A 15,138-nucleotide genomic window follows, 5' to 3' on the forward strand; every position below is an offset into this window, starting at 1 on the left:
CATGCTCTGGCTCGGGCTTCTTTTTTTCACACCAACTTTTATAATCAGCTCAAGTTTGTAAAGCTTTTGTGGTAATTTGTTCGGATTTCTCGTAAATTTCATTCGCTTTGCCAAATATAATAAATGAAAATGAAATATGGCTCCTCTTGGCTAACAACTTGCTGCCAAGTTTCGGGGCTAATGGCCGACAAAGTTGACGCCGCTGGCATTCGTGACAGCCGCCAGCATTGCCCCGAATGCCTCAACAAGCACACTGAGACGTCTATATCCGACCAATTTGACAGCTCCTCAAGGCGTTTGCAATTGCTTCCTAACAGTCGATGCAAGTCGCCCAATGCCAGCTGCAGGAAGTGCCTGCGCCCCGTAAATTGTGTGCACTCGAAAGCCTTTGATTGCCACTGCGGGGCTACGCCATAGGTTAATTAGAGGCAGCCACTACAGAACTACCTACCAAAGGGATCAATACTTTAAGATGAGCTGAAGTGTTTTGCATTTTCCGTTCAATAAATCATTAGTATTATTATTATAAAACTTAGCCTAGTCTCAAACAAAAAAGATTAATTTAGGCCGACTCTGACTATTCGCTATGCATGTACTGAGTATAAGATATGTTTTAAATATCATTAATCATTTTATGATATAATTTATTTGTCAATTTTAAACTCTGAACCAATTGAAAATGGGCACTTAAAATTGGGTGATTCATTTTTTAAATTTATTTATACATTTACAAAGTAATTAAAAACTTCAAAATTTAATTTAAAATATACGAATAAGAATTACATTGTGAAATTCTAGTGAAATCCTAATTGAAAATCCCGGAACAATTTTACGATCTGCATAGAGTTGCTACGTTTCTTGTTTTGTTATATCCTGATAATAATTACCTTAACACACACAAACTTGAATTTTCATACTGTACATCGTTCGTATTAAATCAACAAGTTAATAGATAAATTTGTTAGTTAGATTGCCAATAATCAAGTGCGGCGCAAAATTTTGAAGGTGTCGCAGGTGCAGAGACCGCGATAACGCGAGAAAATGAAAACAAATGCATCGGCGCAGTTTTTGAAGAGCTCCAATCTGGTGGCCTCTTTGAGTCCCGTGCGGAGGGAGCAGTGCAGCTCCTCGTGCCAAGAGTTGCGCATATTTTCCTCTATTATCAACGTGTGGAAGACGTTGAGGAGCTGCAGGTGCCGCTGGACGCGCGGACAGCGCACCAGACACAGCATCTGGACGTATCGACGGAACTTTGTCCAGCGCAAGAAGTCGTCGGCGCAGACCTCAGTGCTGGCATCAATTATCATAAGCTTGCAGTCATAGTGATAGATGCCCTCCAGGATGGCACGCTCCATCGGGCAGAAGAACTCATCGCGCACCTCATCCGTGAGCAGGAAGCTGATCTCCTGCACTGGTGTTTGCATGGTCCACGGATATGCGCGATTGGCAAAGGAGTAGGCCAAGCGCTGGCGATGCTCCTGCGCCTCGCACTGGTGCTTGACCTCGTTGTCAATGCGCACGATGCCACGCGAGCCGGTGGGCTGATAGTCGCCAATAGCCTTTTCATTGAGCTCTTCAGTGGCTTTATTGGCCTCAGTTTCGGCCAACTTCTCCAAGTCCTCCTCGTCCTTGGCGGCCTGGCAGCATCGCATATTATGTGGCTGCTCATATAGCGGAAAGCCAACCTTGGCCAGCATGCTATGCCAATGCAGATAATCGAATGGTATGCGCGGTATGAAAAATTCAACGGATTCGCTTTCCACTCGACACTGATTATCGTCCAATATCAGGGGCCACAGCGTTTCGAAGAAGGAGCTATCCAAGGACTTATTGTCGTCCCGACTATCACTGTTTGAGTGGCTGCTGGCCTCCATGTTGAGGCTTTTTCAGAAACCAAAAACAAAAACTTGGAATTTGTATGATTGTTATTTAGTAGCTTGAAGAATGTAGCTATAAGTTGTGCCTATCTGACAGGCAATGCCCCAGTGCCTTACTCTCTAGCATACTATTTGATAGTCCATACGATACGCACACTTGTTGTGCTCTCGTTCAACGAGGCGTATGAGCAACAATTTCATTTTATTATCAGCTCATAAATCAGCTGCTGACTCGCATTCTCTGGACATTTGTTTATATTTGTCTCGAATTTATGTACGCCCATGGCAATAACGGCATCAGCAACAACAACGACAACAGTTCGAGTATATTTTATGCCATTTCTGTCGTAGGTAGTCGCCGATCGCCGTCGTCATTTTATGAGCTCGCCTGTGCCGGAGCTGTACTGATTTTATGAAGCAATGTATGCACTGCAATATGCCTACGATTTTCATTATGTGATGAGAGCTGCGATGGGCATGGCTCCTCTAATAACACCCACGAATTTGTGTTTGTTTTTGTTTCGGGCTCATTAGCTTTAATGCCTTGGATTTTATTGCCACGCACGCACAGCGACATTTCAGACATGCCATTCGATGCGACGCATCAAACAGCCATTGCTCATTACAAAACAAAACAACAACAGATAGCAGACAGCTGACAGACATGGGTAAACCAATTCTTGATCTTGACAATGGGCATGAGCAGTTAAATAGAAAATACACAAGCAGGCCAGCAAAAAGAAAAAGGGGAATCGAATCCTTACACATATACATACATACATATGTATTATCTAATTATAGGCTTGAACCCCTTTTGCACTTATTTTTTAACAAAATCAAGCAAAAAATTTAAATTGCTTCGTCAAACAAATTGAACCCCCAGATATCCTTACCTTAAAACCTCCTTCGAGTCGCGGCTGCCGTTAATTATAGTGTGTTCGGGCGTTCTGTGGTGAGGTGTGCGTACCCACTGTGCCATGCTACAGAGATTGAGTATACGCCACATGTGGGCAATAAATTTTCATAAATCAATTGCGCGTGCTACTTTCAACGCGCCCCACTGACTAACTGACACGCCCATTGTCCGCCCACCTTATGCCCACCAGCCAAATTGAAATCAACATCAAATCCGAAAGCCCTTATACCTTATACTTTGCCGTCGTACATTTTTGAATACCCTGTAGTGTACTGATAATGGCTAATCACAAGAGTGGAAGGAGGGGAAAAGAGAAGAGAGCAGACTGCATTGAGAATCAATTCAGATTGATTCTGGTCACACTCAAAACATTAAGTATGCTGTAGGGTATATTCCAGCCGGTCATTCTTCTCCCATTCTCTGGTATCAAATTTATATGCACACAATTATTTCAAGTTCGTTGCGGCTGCCAAATGTAAAGAATAAAATTTAGTGACGAATGCTTATTTTACGCTTCAGCTTTCGACAACTTACGGCAAATGTGATTTCATTTCCAAATTCTGTTATTCATTCGTTTTCGCTTTCGTTTTTTCAGTTTTTTTTTTTTTTGCGTCACGGTGCGAAAATTTGATTTGTGCTCTGAAGCAGAAGCTGCCGTTTTAATTTAATTCTGTTTGGATTCTTATTGCCTTCTACATGTGCGAGTGAAGATTTATGGCATACCGTTTTACCAACACCGGCTGCTCTCGAACCTTGTGGAGGGATAGAGAGGGGCGGGCGCAATGGCAAGGGCGAGTCTCGAAATGTATTTTTAATATTTATGCCGAGTTTCAATGAAATAGCTGAACACTATCATGCTCTTAGCCTCCCACTCGGACAGGCTGAACTAAAAGTTGCGGCAAAGTTTCCCCATACCAATCGGTTTGGGCCAACATGTTTGGGTGCTATTAAAATGCGACAAGAATTCCGCGACATTCATCCGCAGGCGAAACGGCAGCTTAAACGAATGAAAATTATTTGTATATTTATTGTGTTTTATTGAAGCACTCAAAATTCGAGCTGTAAGAGGATACACGGAAGTAAAAAAGTGGAAAATGTGAGAGATACTCATGCGAATGAAAAACACAAGGAAAACAAACGGCGAAAGCACCGCAACAAGAGAGAAGTAAAATCCATATTGACATAAAAGCCAATCATTTTAAAATAGCTTTAAGCAGAGTCTACGAGTCTGTACCAGGCAGAAAAAAAAAAACGAAAAAAATAAAAACATCAAAAGGTCCTGCCAGTGAGGAAAATACCAAGTACACGTCCAATTTGGAGGCACTGTGGAGAGCTGTGTAGCACAGCTTCTGGCTGGCTGCAAGTGTGTTGTGGACAAAGTGAATGCATTTTTCTGCTTGAGCACAAAACCACCGCAGCACTGACACCAGCAACAAGCACCACATCCGCTGGAAGCAACATTTCGGTTGCAGACAGCCACAGCCTTATGCACTTTGAACTATCGCCAGTCCTTCGCCGTGGGTCTCTTGGCCGACCGAGTGCCGCTGCACGCTTTGCAAGTTAGATTCGGGAAGCTATTAGCAATGCATGGACAACGCGTACGCGTAGCCTTGGAGTGCAAACTTAAAGCTGCCCAAATATGGGGGCTACGGCAAATCAATCAATTATCACTGAAGCGCAAGACTCCATGAATAATGTGCCCGACGCCAAACATCAATCATCGTTCAACTTAAGTGTAGTGCTCTGTGGCGAGTAGATAAATCAGAATCAATGCGTTAGTCTGGAGAGCTGACGTTGCAGCTGCACATATAGCCCTTCATATATTATGGTTTTCGACAACAATGATTAAAGACACAAAAGTCATCTGTTCAACATTCAAAATAATGCTCAATAGAAGAGTTTCATGGTATTTACTTTTTGATTATACAGCTCAAATGTGTGGCACAGTCAATAATACAACTTTTTATTACTTTGGCAAATAATACAAAAAATATATATATATATATATATTTTTTTTTTCATAAAATAAAATAAAATACAAAAAATTAAATTTAATTACTTTTATCTTAAATTAAAATTGTATATATTCTATTGTTTAACAATTTAATTTTCTCTATAATAATAATAATATATGATAATATTAATAATAAATATATGATTTTATGCTAATTAAGTATTTGTCATACATAAACTTCCTCTCAGTCTAGCTTTCAGTCTTATTCTGTTAAAAAATAAAAAATAAAATAAAAAAAAAAAAAAAAAAAAAACATTTAGGAGTCCCCTAAGTCTTCGTTAAGTATATTGTTTGGACTTACGTAATTTTATTTTGTTTTAAATATTTTATTAGTCTAAATTAAGCATACGAGTTCGTAGTATATGCTCAAGTACAACAGAGTTACTTGAGGTCTTGTTATAAAACTCGCAGTATTTTTATAAAGACACGCAAAAGGCTTACGTTTTTAAGCGGATTATTGTCAAAAACACAATAAATATGATTTCACACTCAAACAAAAAATAAGTCAATAAATACATGTCACTCGGAGCTTAAATTTCAGCTAAGTAATTGCCAACACTTTTGCTTTGATTAGATCTTAGAGAGATTTAAATCTTGGCCACAATACATTCATATTTTATATATTTTAAGTAAATAAAATTGATATAGGAAATATTTGCATGCCATTTGAGTGATTGCATGTCTAATGCTGCCATTTAAACCTGTTATCCAGATAATCGTTTACACAATTTAAGAGAACAAAATTTAAGCGTAGTTTTCCTTAGCAGCCATCGTGTGTATTTGTAGATATGCAAATTGATTTTGCAAGGTTAAGTGCCTTCAAAATTCTTGCAATACTTCTGAGTAAATATTTGATGTTTGCTCGCTGGTGCATAAAAATAACTCAGCTTTTGCAGCATTAAATGCATTCAGCTCGAGCATGCAAGAGAGTTCGTACTGAAATAGACTGTCCTAGTGCTGCACAGATAAACTGCTCAATTTCAAGGCAAGCTCTTGCCGCATTTTCCAAATAAGACAGCAGCATATAATCGGCAGATCGGAAAACTAGTCATCAATTTGAGGCTTGACCCCGTGCCGAATAGATGGCTTTGATCAGTGAAGTGAACAGACGCGAAATGTGTATTTAACTTGGGGAAAGTGCAATAAGCACTTGAGGGCAAGTCGGCCACGACTCGCCTGGCGGCAATATTTTATCACCCACGTGAAAACAATTTCGTCTCTATTTTATCTGGCTGACTGACTCATGCTATGCACAAATTGAAGCTCTCCTTCATACTTGCAAACTCCTGCGGCTTACACTTTATCGATTTTACACCTTGCAACTGGCAATCAGTTTTCGGAATAGCTGCCCTCAGTAGCGTTTAAAGTTGCAAATATTTTATCAGCTGGTAAATTGCTTCTCTCGTTGCACAGATAATGACCACAAGTATTTACGTTGGCAGCGCAAGGATGCAATCAGCTTTGCCCATTGTGCTTAAAAGTTTCATTGCAATTGCTTTTCGCTTTTAAGTCAATCGGCTTTAAGGCCAGCTGGCCAACAGCATTGGCCACATGCTCACGTTAAGTGCACATCAACTGGCGAGTATTAATTGCCACAGGCATCTTTGCTCAATGAGCTTCATTATGTTGTGTTTGTGCTTAGCTTTGACCAACTCCAAGTTTGCCAACGCCAACCATCAACCATCAACCATAAACCATCAACCAGCCCAAGGACCCCACAGAGTGCATAAACATTTTCTGGTCGTGTCGAGTTCGACTCTATCGAGAGCAGCGTAGCCCACAGCACTGCGAGCACTCGCGGTTTAGTTAAACGAATTATAAACGTTTATAATTATGCTTCACAGCAGAAATTAGATTATGTCTTTATTTCAATTTAAATGCACTTAGCTCGATTGATTGCATGCATGCATATGTTATTCATTTTTTATACTACTACCCATAGAACTGGAAATTTCAACAAATATTCACGCCTTTGAATTGTTTAGCAAGAGAGCATGCTCAACTGGTCGATACCCAGCAATGCGTATGAACATGAGTGTCGTTGCTTCGAAAGAGGAGAGCTTCAACGGGTGAGGCTTATTTGAGTTTGTTTTACTGACTTGCAATAGCAAGTTACTCTAAAGTAAGGCTATATATACATATGTACATCCAGAGAGTGAGATGTGCCATTCTTAGACAGTTGTATTATCAGCAGATTTGGCCATCATTGCTTTACTGCTCCTTCTAAGCCATAGCCAGCTTATAATTCCTTTCACAATTATACTGGACTAAAAGAACTTGACTATTGGAGAGTATACACACTGATACTCTTTATAGTTCATAGCTCATCAATACAGGGTATGCTAAAAACAAATTTCAATTGCCATTTTTTTGTATATATATTTGTTTTTTGCCTTTTCTTTGCAGTGCTTGTTGTCAATTTGTGTGGTCGCCCTCAATGCTTCTGCATTTGAATATTCGTGTGTGTACGTGTGTCAATTTGTGATTGCGTGTTTGTGTGTGTGTGTGTCAGCTCGTGCGTGTGTGCGTGTGTGTATGAGTGCGTGTTTGTCGCTGCTCGGAAATCAATATTTAAACAGCGTATGCTCGTTTAGTCCTTGCCTTCGTTGCTTCAGCCAGTGAGCGTTTAAAAATAAAATCCAAACTCATTCAACTCGTTCAACGACTCAATAAATGTTGCAAATGTGCTCGTTGTCGCTGTGGTTGCTTATTGCTGTTGTTGTTGTTGTTGTTGCTGCTGTTGCTGTTGCTGTTGTAGCTGTTGCTGGCTGGTGAGCGTGCTGTACCATTTTATTTATATAGTGGCCAGGGGTATGAGGAAGCGGATAAGAACATATCCTACCATGTCTGCGCTCTGTGCGCTTCACTCGAGTGTGTAACAAATTTTGCTACAGCAACATTTCAAACGTTATTTATCTTGATTTCTCTAGCTCCGGCTGTGGCTGTTGCTCTGGGTCGTTCGTCGGGCTATGGCTCGCTCGCTCTGATGTTTGTTATTTGCTAACCGAAATGATATATACATTGCTGGCCACAGTTATCATTAATCATGCTTTGTTTCACAGACAGTCGCACACTCGTCCACACACACACACACACACACACACACACACATTCGAGCATACACATCCTTTGGGGCATTTAGCCAGCATTTCGTATACTTGATATAGCATATTGTTCGTGTCCCGCCTAACCTCGTTTATCGATTAGTAAAAACTTTGCATAAACTTTCTGCATAATTCAAACGAATTTTGAACTTTCTGCACATTTCAATGCTCAAGTCTATAAAAGTACAAAGCCATCAAGAAGGCCGTCAACAAACGTTGCCGTTAATTACTCGAAATTTCAGTTCCTCAAGTGCTTTAGTTAAATTAGTATCAACTTTTCAAAATATCGACAGCCCCAAAAGTTTTCTTATGCAAGGTTGCCAAACGGCATTAGCCGTTTTATTGCCAATACTCTATGGGCGGATGGCAGGCGACAATCTAGCCATTATTAGCGACTCGGCATGCCCTAAACTGCAATTGACGTTGGCTAAACATTTTTGAAATTTCCCAACACACAAATGTCAAGCAGCAGCCTGTTGGGCCATAATCAAAATCTATTAACGTCAGCTCAGCTCAGCCCCACTCAACACAATATTGACACAAATCGACTCAGCTAAGTAAACCAACAACTGCTCGGTACTCGCGTCGCTAAATACTCTTAGAGCCAACTGAGTGTTCATAAATAATTCACTTACTTAATTGAACGCAAAGGACGCGAGACCAAATTATGTTTGTTGCTGCTTTTTACTTAGTTTGAGATTAAATTTTAGACATTTGACATTTTCATTTTGAGCATTGATAAATTAAGTAGCTAATATTAGTTTGACATTCTAAATATAAATTGACGCCAACTAAATTGTAGGCTATATCAGACTCCCATCTAGATGATTGTTAGCTCTCATAAATTATATAAAATTATATATTACATTATATTTCATTATATATATTTAAATTATATATTTCATACATTTGAATTTATTATATTTTTTCGCGTTTGCCTCAAAGCAATATAGATCTATGAATGAATGAGTTTTGCCAAATCCAAAATTCATCTAGCTATTGACAACCCATTCAGTGCTCTTTAAATTCACATTTATTTCATTTTTAACGCACATATACAAATTAATAATTTATATTTACGCACACGTATATTTATATACAAACAGTCTAATTTGAGAAAACAGCAGCAACAATTACTAATCTGCTTTTACTCATATTTTACATATATTTTGATAACATGAATATATTCATCTCTTATCCGATGTATGTTTTCATTTAAAATATTTATCTTTAACCCAAAACTTTTAGTAAAACTGCAATAAATTTCATTTCCCTTTTACTAAGCAAATATTAAAACGTTAAATAAATTTAGTCATATTAAAAAAATAGCCAGTGTATAAATGCATTACCAGCACACAATAGAAACTCAAATCAAGTGCATTTAAAATAAAACAAAAAACTTGCATAAATATTTCAATCGATAATTAATTATGGAGTGCATATTGTTACAGCTAGTAGTTTCAGGGCCACAGGGGACTTCAGAAAGCATAACAAAAATTTAAAACCATTTGTTTTTATGAATACAATTTGCACTGAATGGACTCTGAAAATTTAATGGAAGTGAGAAAAACAAGAGAATAAAACAAAACAGCCGCAAAGCTTCCCCAATGCTCGCATAGCATAAAAATACACAAGTTAAATGTAAAATTTAGATATAAGCCCAAAGCTTGTTTTACAATACGATTCCGGTTGTAGCTCGGCTGGGGAGGGGAGGGGAGGGGGCCGCTTAAACTGATTGCAACAATAAAGCGAAATAGTCCCAAAACAAAAAGGGTCGAAACCTGAGCTCCGAAGTCGAAGCACTTGCAGCTGGGTGTTTAGTTGAGTTATCTGCCTCAAGCTGAGCCGATAACTTTATGCGCCCAATTCCATTTGATTGATGAGATTTATGCTCACTACGCCCACTCAGATTTGCAATTTATTTTTATTTTTATTTTTACTTATATTTGTATGTAGTGGTGCCTCGAAATGTAGCTACAAATTCAAGCCTGTTGCACGAATTCCTGTTGTTGTTTTTCTTGTAGCTTTTATTTCTCGGATCCCAAAACAAAGTCAAATAAATAAAAAGACATTTAAAGCGGCTCAGCGCCAACTGTTGAAGGGCAAGTCCTTTATTCCGGTTGCTTTACGCATCAAGTCAAGTCTGCCTGTTGCGCCGTACGAAAGGAAATCAAGTGGATTTATTGTCAAAAGACGTATTAAGGCTTTGTCTTTATGTCATTGTCATTTTTAATTGGCTTCATTGTGCTCTTTGATATGAAAACAGTCCGGCACCAGGTGGATCGGCATTAATTAGTAACTGCAGCAACGCACCTACAGGTCGACGACTTTAACATCTCCCATTTCAGACAAACCTCACTCATGTCAAATGCCATGGCTACAGGACTCGATGTAAGATATCTTTGCTCAAATACCTCTTAATACGCCGACTCCAGGTGCTCCCACACAGCCATATATATAGATGCAGGCAGGCTGAGCGGGTAGAAGACAAGGGATGCTCTCACAGCTGCCTATATGTACTTTCGTTGGATATATGGATATGTTTACCGTGTCGACCAATGCATGCATGCAGCCTTTGACAGAACTCCTACATTATTCATTCTCTGACTACGACGCGTCGTCCACAGGAGTAGCAACTCGAGTTGTCATAACTCACAGAACTCATAGCTTTCAACATCAAAGCCAATAGCAATTCACACATAACTTACAGATGCATAAGCCCACTAATATATTGATACGTTTCAATTTAGCTATTCGGTTTCTATATATTTTTTAAATTTTATTATCAAACATAGAAGAAAATACAAAGATATAAAATATTGATGATTTTATAGGGGTTTCCTTTTTCTTTTTTTTTTTTTTTTTTTTTTAATATCACATGTATTATTATAGTATTATATTCGAATGTTTTTATACAATTTTTGCCAATGTCAACTGGATTTTGACTAGATTTTATTAGTTACTCTAATAATAACAAGTACTTTGATGATAGTTAATAGTGATAATTATGAAGATCAGTGTCATAAAAAAAATTTTTTAAAATGGGCTCAGGGTATAATGAGAGCAAATTCCAATACTGACCTGTCCATTGATTAGAAATACATTACTTAATTAGTCAATCTAAACAATTTGATTACAAGCATTACATACATATGTGGGATTCGTAAAAATTGCAACACCCCTGGCAGATGAACCGCAGGGAATCGGAGTAAACGTTAGTTTTTGAACTAGATCAAGAGTCGTTCTTAGAAGAAGAAGAGTCGTTATGCAGTCGTCGACTAAGAGTCGCGAGGCAGCCGTCAAGCAGCTAAGACGTACAACAGAATCAAGTGTCGCTAAGTAAAAGTACCGAATAAGATAAAGAAGAACAGAAGTGAAATAGAGATCACAAGAAGTGAAAAGATCATGAACACGTACAATTAATTAAATAACCTAAGTGTAACTAAAATTAATCTCTATAATAAAATACAATATAATATAATATAATTTTGTAGACATTTGTTGTAAAACTCGTTATAGTTTAAAGTTAAAAGGAAATCGTTAAATTGACTTTTAATTTACTCAATAAATGTAAAATCCTACACATATATAAATCTATAAGAGCTCAGCTGCGGTGCATATATGTATTTTGTGTACTGAAAGTAATTGCAGAAGACAAACCTTGACATTACACAAGCACACAGCATCTGCACACCTACACCTACACACCTACAAACACCCACACACAAAGGCATAGCCGGGGTAAGAATATTGCAGTCGAAATTAATTTTCTTGCGCTCATTTGTCGACTGTCGGCGCCTTAGTCTTTGTCGTCCCGCTCGTCTTGAGCTCAAGCTGTTGTTTGCCCACGCTTTATATTACAATTTTGCATAGCCTTCTAGCTGCTCCCTTCGCTGGCTGCTTGCTGCTTTAGCAGCTCATATTTATTGCATAGTTATCCATGCCAGTTGGCAAGCAATCAAACAGAAAAAAAACACTCATACTGCATATTATGCTGTAAATTGATTAACCTCACTTCATCAGCGAAAATATGTATGATCGTTACCAAAATAAAATTAAAAGAAAAATTAAAGCTTGCATCTACTGGTAATACATATTGAGACCTTTAAAGACGTACGAGATTAAACTAATTGTATAAACAAGCAATAACAGCTATAACCTGCCTGGAACCACACCCGGCGAGAGCCAACACTTAGCCTTGTTTAGTGTTTGGGCCAACCAGACCACACACCAATACTTGAGCAACACACGCAAACAGACACCCTTTCAGCGTGAGGTTAATAAAGGTTCTACGACATTGTGACCTACAAAAAATCTATGTATATGTATATATATATATATAAAATAAAATGGCTACCAGTCTGTTGCTTCCGCAGTGCTGGCCATGTTGTTGTTTTTGCTGCTGTCGACTCTCCAGCTGCGCCGACAGCCTGAAAGTATGCTTCAAATAGTGGCATAGTAAAATATTTACTTTGGCAGCGGCTGCAACGACAAGTGGCCCACAGCCGGGCAGGGATGGGGCCATAGCAGCAGCAGCAGCAACAGCAACAGCAACGGCAACGGCAAGGGAAGGGCACAGGCGAAGGGAACGGCAAAGCCAATGGCAAAGGCAAAGTGCGGCTGCCACTGTTGCCCACTATAAAATGAAAACCAAAAGCCGGGCAAGCAGAAAAAATTCATTAAAAGGGATAATGACTCACATAGTTTGCAGCGCTCGTTGTGTGTGTATGTGTATGTAACGGATTAAGGATTTTGGTAGCATTTTTGAGCGAAATTTAATTACAAATTATGTGAAGCGGCAAAACAGTTAGACAGTGGACGATTCGGCTTTAAGTAGGCCAACCACGCGGTTAAGTGCCATTCAGCTGGCTCTCTAACTGGCTAACATAGTTCACAAACAAAAAGCGGCTTATACCGACATTTTCGCATACTTGAAACCGTCCATGTTGCGGAATTTATTGTTGCGCCAGTCCCACTCGAGCGTCAGTGACAAAAATATAAAAATTCTGCACTAATTAACGAGTTTTTCTAATTAAAAGCCAAATTTGCTTTACTCTATTTACATATTTAATTGGCTTCTTTATTAAATTACACGAGATTGACTCGATGACCCTTTGCCATTTTATGGCAATTTAAGCGCATTAAATTTTTGTTAGCTTTAAACAGTAAATATGAAGGATTTTGTTTTTCTTTTTTTTTTTTTTCTTTTAAATCGAGGTGGTGAAAAATATGAATATTTATAATTTTAAATATTATACAGCAATAATTTATTTGGATTCTATATTTTCACACTCCAGTTTTTAAATTTGAATTGCCTTTTTAAATCTTATATTACACTAACATTTGCTTTGAGTATCAAACAGCCGATTAAAGGTTTTTATAGAAATGAAATAAATTAGTATTGGTTTCATATTTGATCTGTATGAGTTTTGTTTAATGTGCATATAATACATATATAGCAAATACTAATATTTCAATAAACAAATGCATTTTTAATTATCAATTTTAAAGTGAATAAATACAGTTATAGTCTGGTAATATAAATTTCAACTTTGACTACAAATAATGAAAATTCGGAATATTAGTATTCCAAAGAAAATGTGAAATAAAACCTTGCTGCACATAAAGCTCGGTTTATTTTCTATAGTTTCCATGCTCGTTTCAAAGATGTCTATCTGTTAAGATTATTAAAAAAAACATGCTCTGCTGGCTTTTTGTTTTGGATTTTCATAAAACCAAAGATTCGTAGCCTGCTTCTATAAGGAGTCATTCATGAAATTCAGCTCTGTTCATAACGGATGCGCTTGAGGCACACTTCAGTCATGACTTGCCACATGCAGCATATGCAGCAGCTCAACTTGCCGCATCACTCACTCAACTGCAACGGCAGTAGCCGGAGCATGCCCCGAAGAGTGCTGACTAAGCAAAGCACCAGGAGCACCAGAAGCACCAGGAGCACCACGAATACCACGGCACATCAACTCAGACTGCAACTGCAGCAGCCACTAAACAAGAGCAACAACAATGTGGCTTTAATCGCTGACAGTGGTGCAGAAATTAAAGTGCTCGAGAAGCTGTACGATTTTTAATCAGAGCGCACAAATGTACTTTTGAATATTAAAGGAGGCAACGAACGGACAACTTAACTCAAAGCAATCAACGTTCTATAAGTCAAGCGGCGTCTCGCATCTACTCCTGCTGCTGCTGCCAGTTCTGATTTTGCATCAGCAGCTCGTTCCGCAGCTACTCTGTCAGATTTCTGTGCGCACTTCATTCAAGTGATGCACGTGCATTTTTGTTCTTTTTTTTTCGGCATTCGCTAGCGGATGCAGCGCACAAAAGCTCAAGGATACCGTTGCCATTTGGCAGCAGCCTTAAAGAGTAACAGGAAACGAAATCAATTTGCGCTTTGATGTCTGATTCCAGCTGAACTCAATCTGCGATTGTTGTAATACTCCAGCCCGAAGCACATTTAGCCTGGCCAATGCGCTTAATTTGGAGTATCGCACATACGCCACGTAAGACCAAGACGCAATTAAATTATGCATCGTGCTCAAAGGTAATGGAAGCGATAGCAATCCGGTAAGATCCGTGTATGCATATCCAATTAATCAAAGTGCAATAGCACTAATGAACCTTTAACGCTTCTGCTCGAGCTTAAGCAGCATTAAGTCGGAGCAGTCGCTAAACGCATTACCTACTGCAGGAGACCACCACCGCACGGTGTCCTGCGGCTCGCTGCCGCACTGCTGCTGCCGCCACTTCATCCACAACCGCAGCTGGAAGCTTCCAGGCTGCCGGCTGTTGCTATAATTAAATTTATTATGCAAAACCAGCAAGTCAAGCATGTTGTTGCTGCTCTCGCAGCGGTCGCAATCACTTGAAACTAGTCGCGCATCCGTATCCTATCATCTGCCTTTGGCATTTTCTGACCGCACTGACGCCTCTCGCCAACGAGGTGTGTATCAAAAATAACTGGAATATTATCATTTAACTCAGCTCGAGCGTTAGTACAACGCCCACGCACATACAGTACCCAGCGGCAGAATAGCCCAACTAATGGAAAATAGTCCAGATGCCGGGCATTGCACATGCCATGCAAAGCAGTTTTGCCTGGCACATGGCGACATATATGGCAGGACATTCCGCATTACCTTTATAGGCGCAGCGCCTCCTGCTAACCCATATACCACCTCTTGGCCGCGCGCACAATCCAATTTATTGAAA

The 15,138-nt window shown here is 39.1% G+C and overlaps 1 protein-coding gene across 1 annotated transcript; it reads right to left on the bottom strand.

Annotated features, from left to right (window-relative positions):
- Window positions 1–695: 695 nt before the first annotated feature.
- On the bottom strand, window positions 696–2,001 carry LOC108609617 (uncharacterized). The gene has a single exon (XM_018001341.2). The coding sequence runs from the start codon at window positions 1,872–1,874 to the stop codon at window positions 981–983; it is 894 nt and encodes a 297-aa protein (XP_017856830.1). The 5' UTR covers window positions 1,875–2,001; the 3' UTR covers window positions 696–980.
- Window positions 2,002–15,138: the final 13,137 nt, after the last annotated feature.

This window comes from Drosophila arizonae, chromosome 2, assembly GCF_054131065.1.
Source record: "Drosophila arizonae isolate 15081-1271.41 chromosome 2, UAZ_ARI_1.0, whole genome shotgun sequence".
Classification (NCBI taxonomy): Eukaryota; Metazoa; Arthropoda; class Insecta; order Diptera; family Drosophilidae; genus Drosophila; species Drosophila arizonae.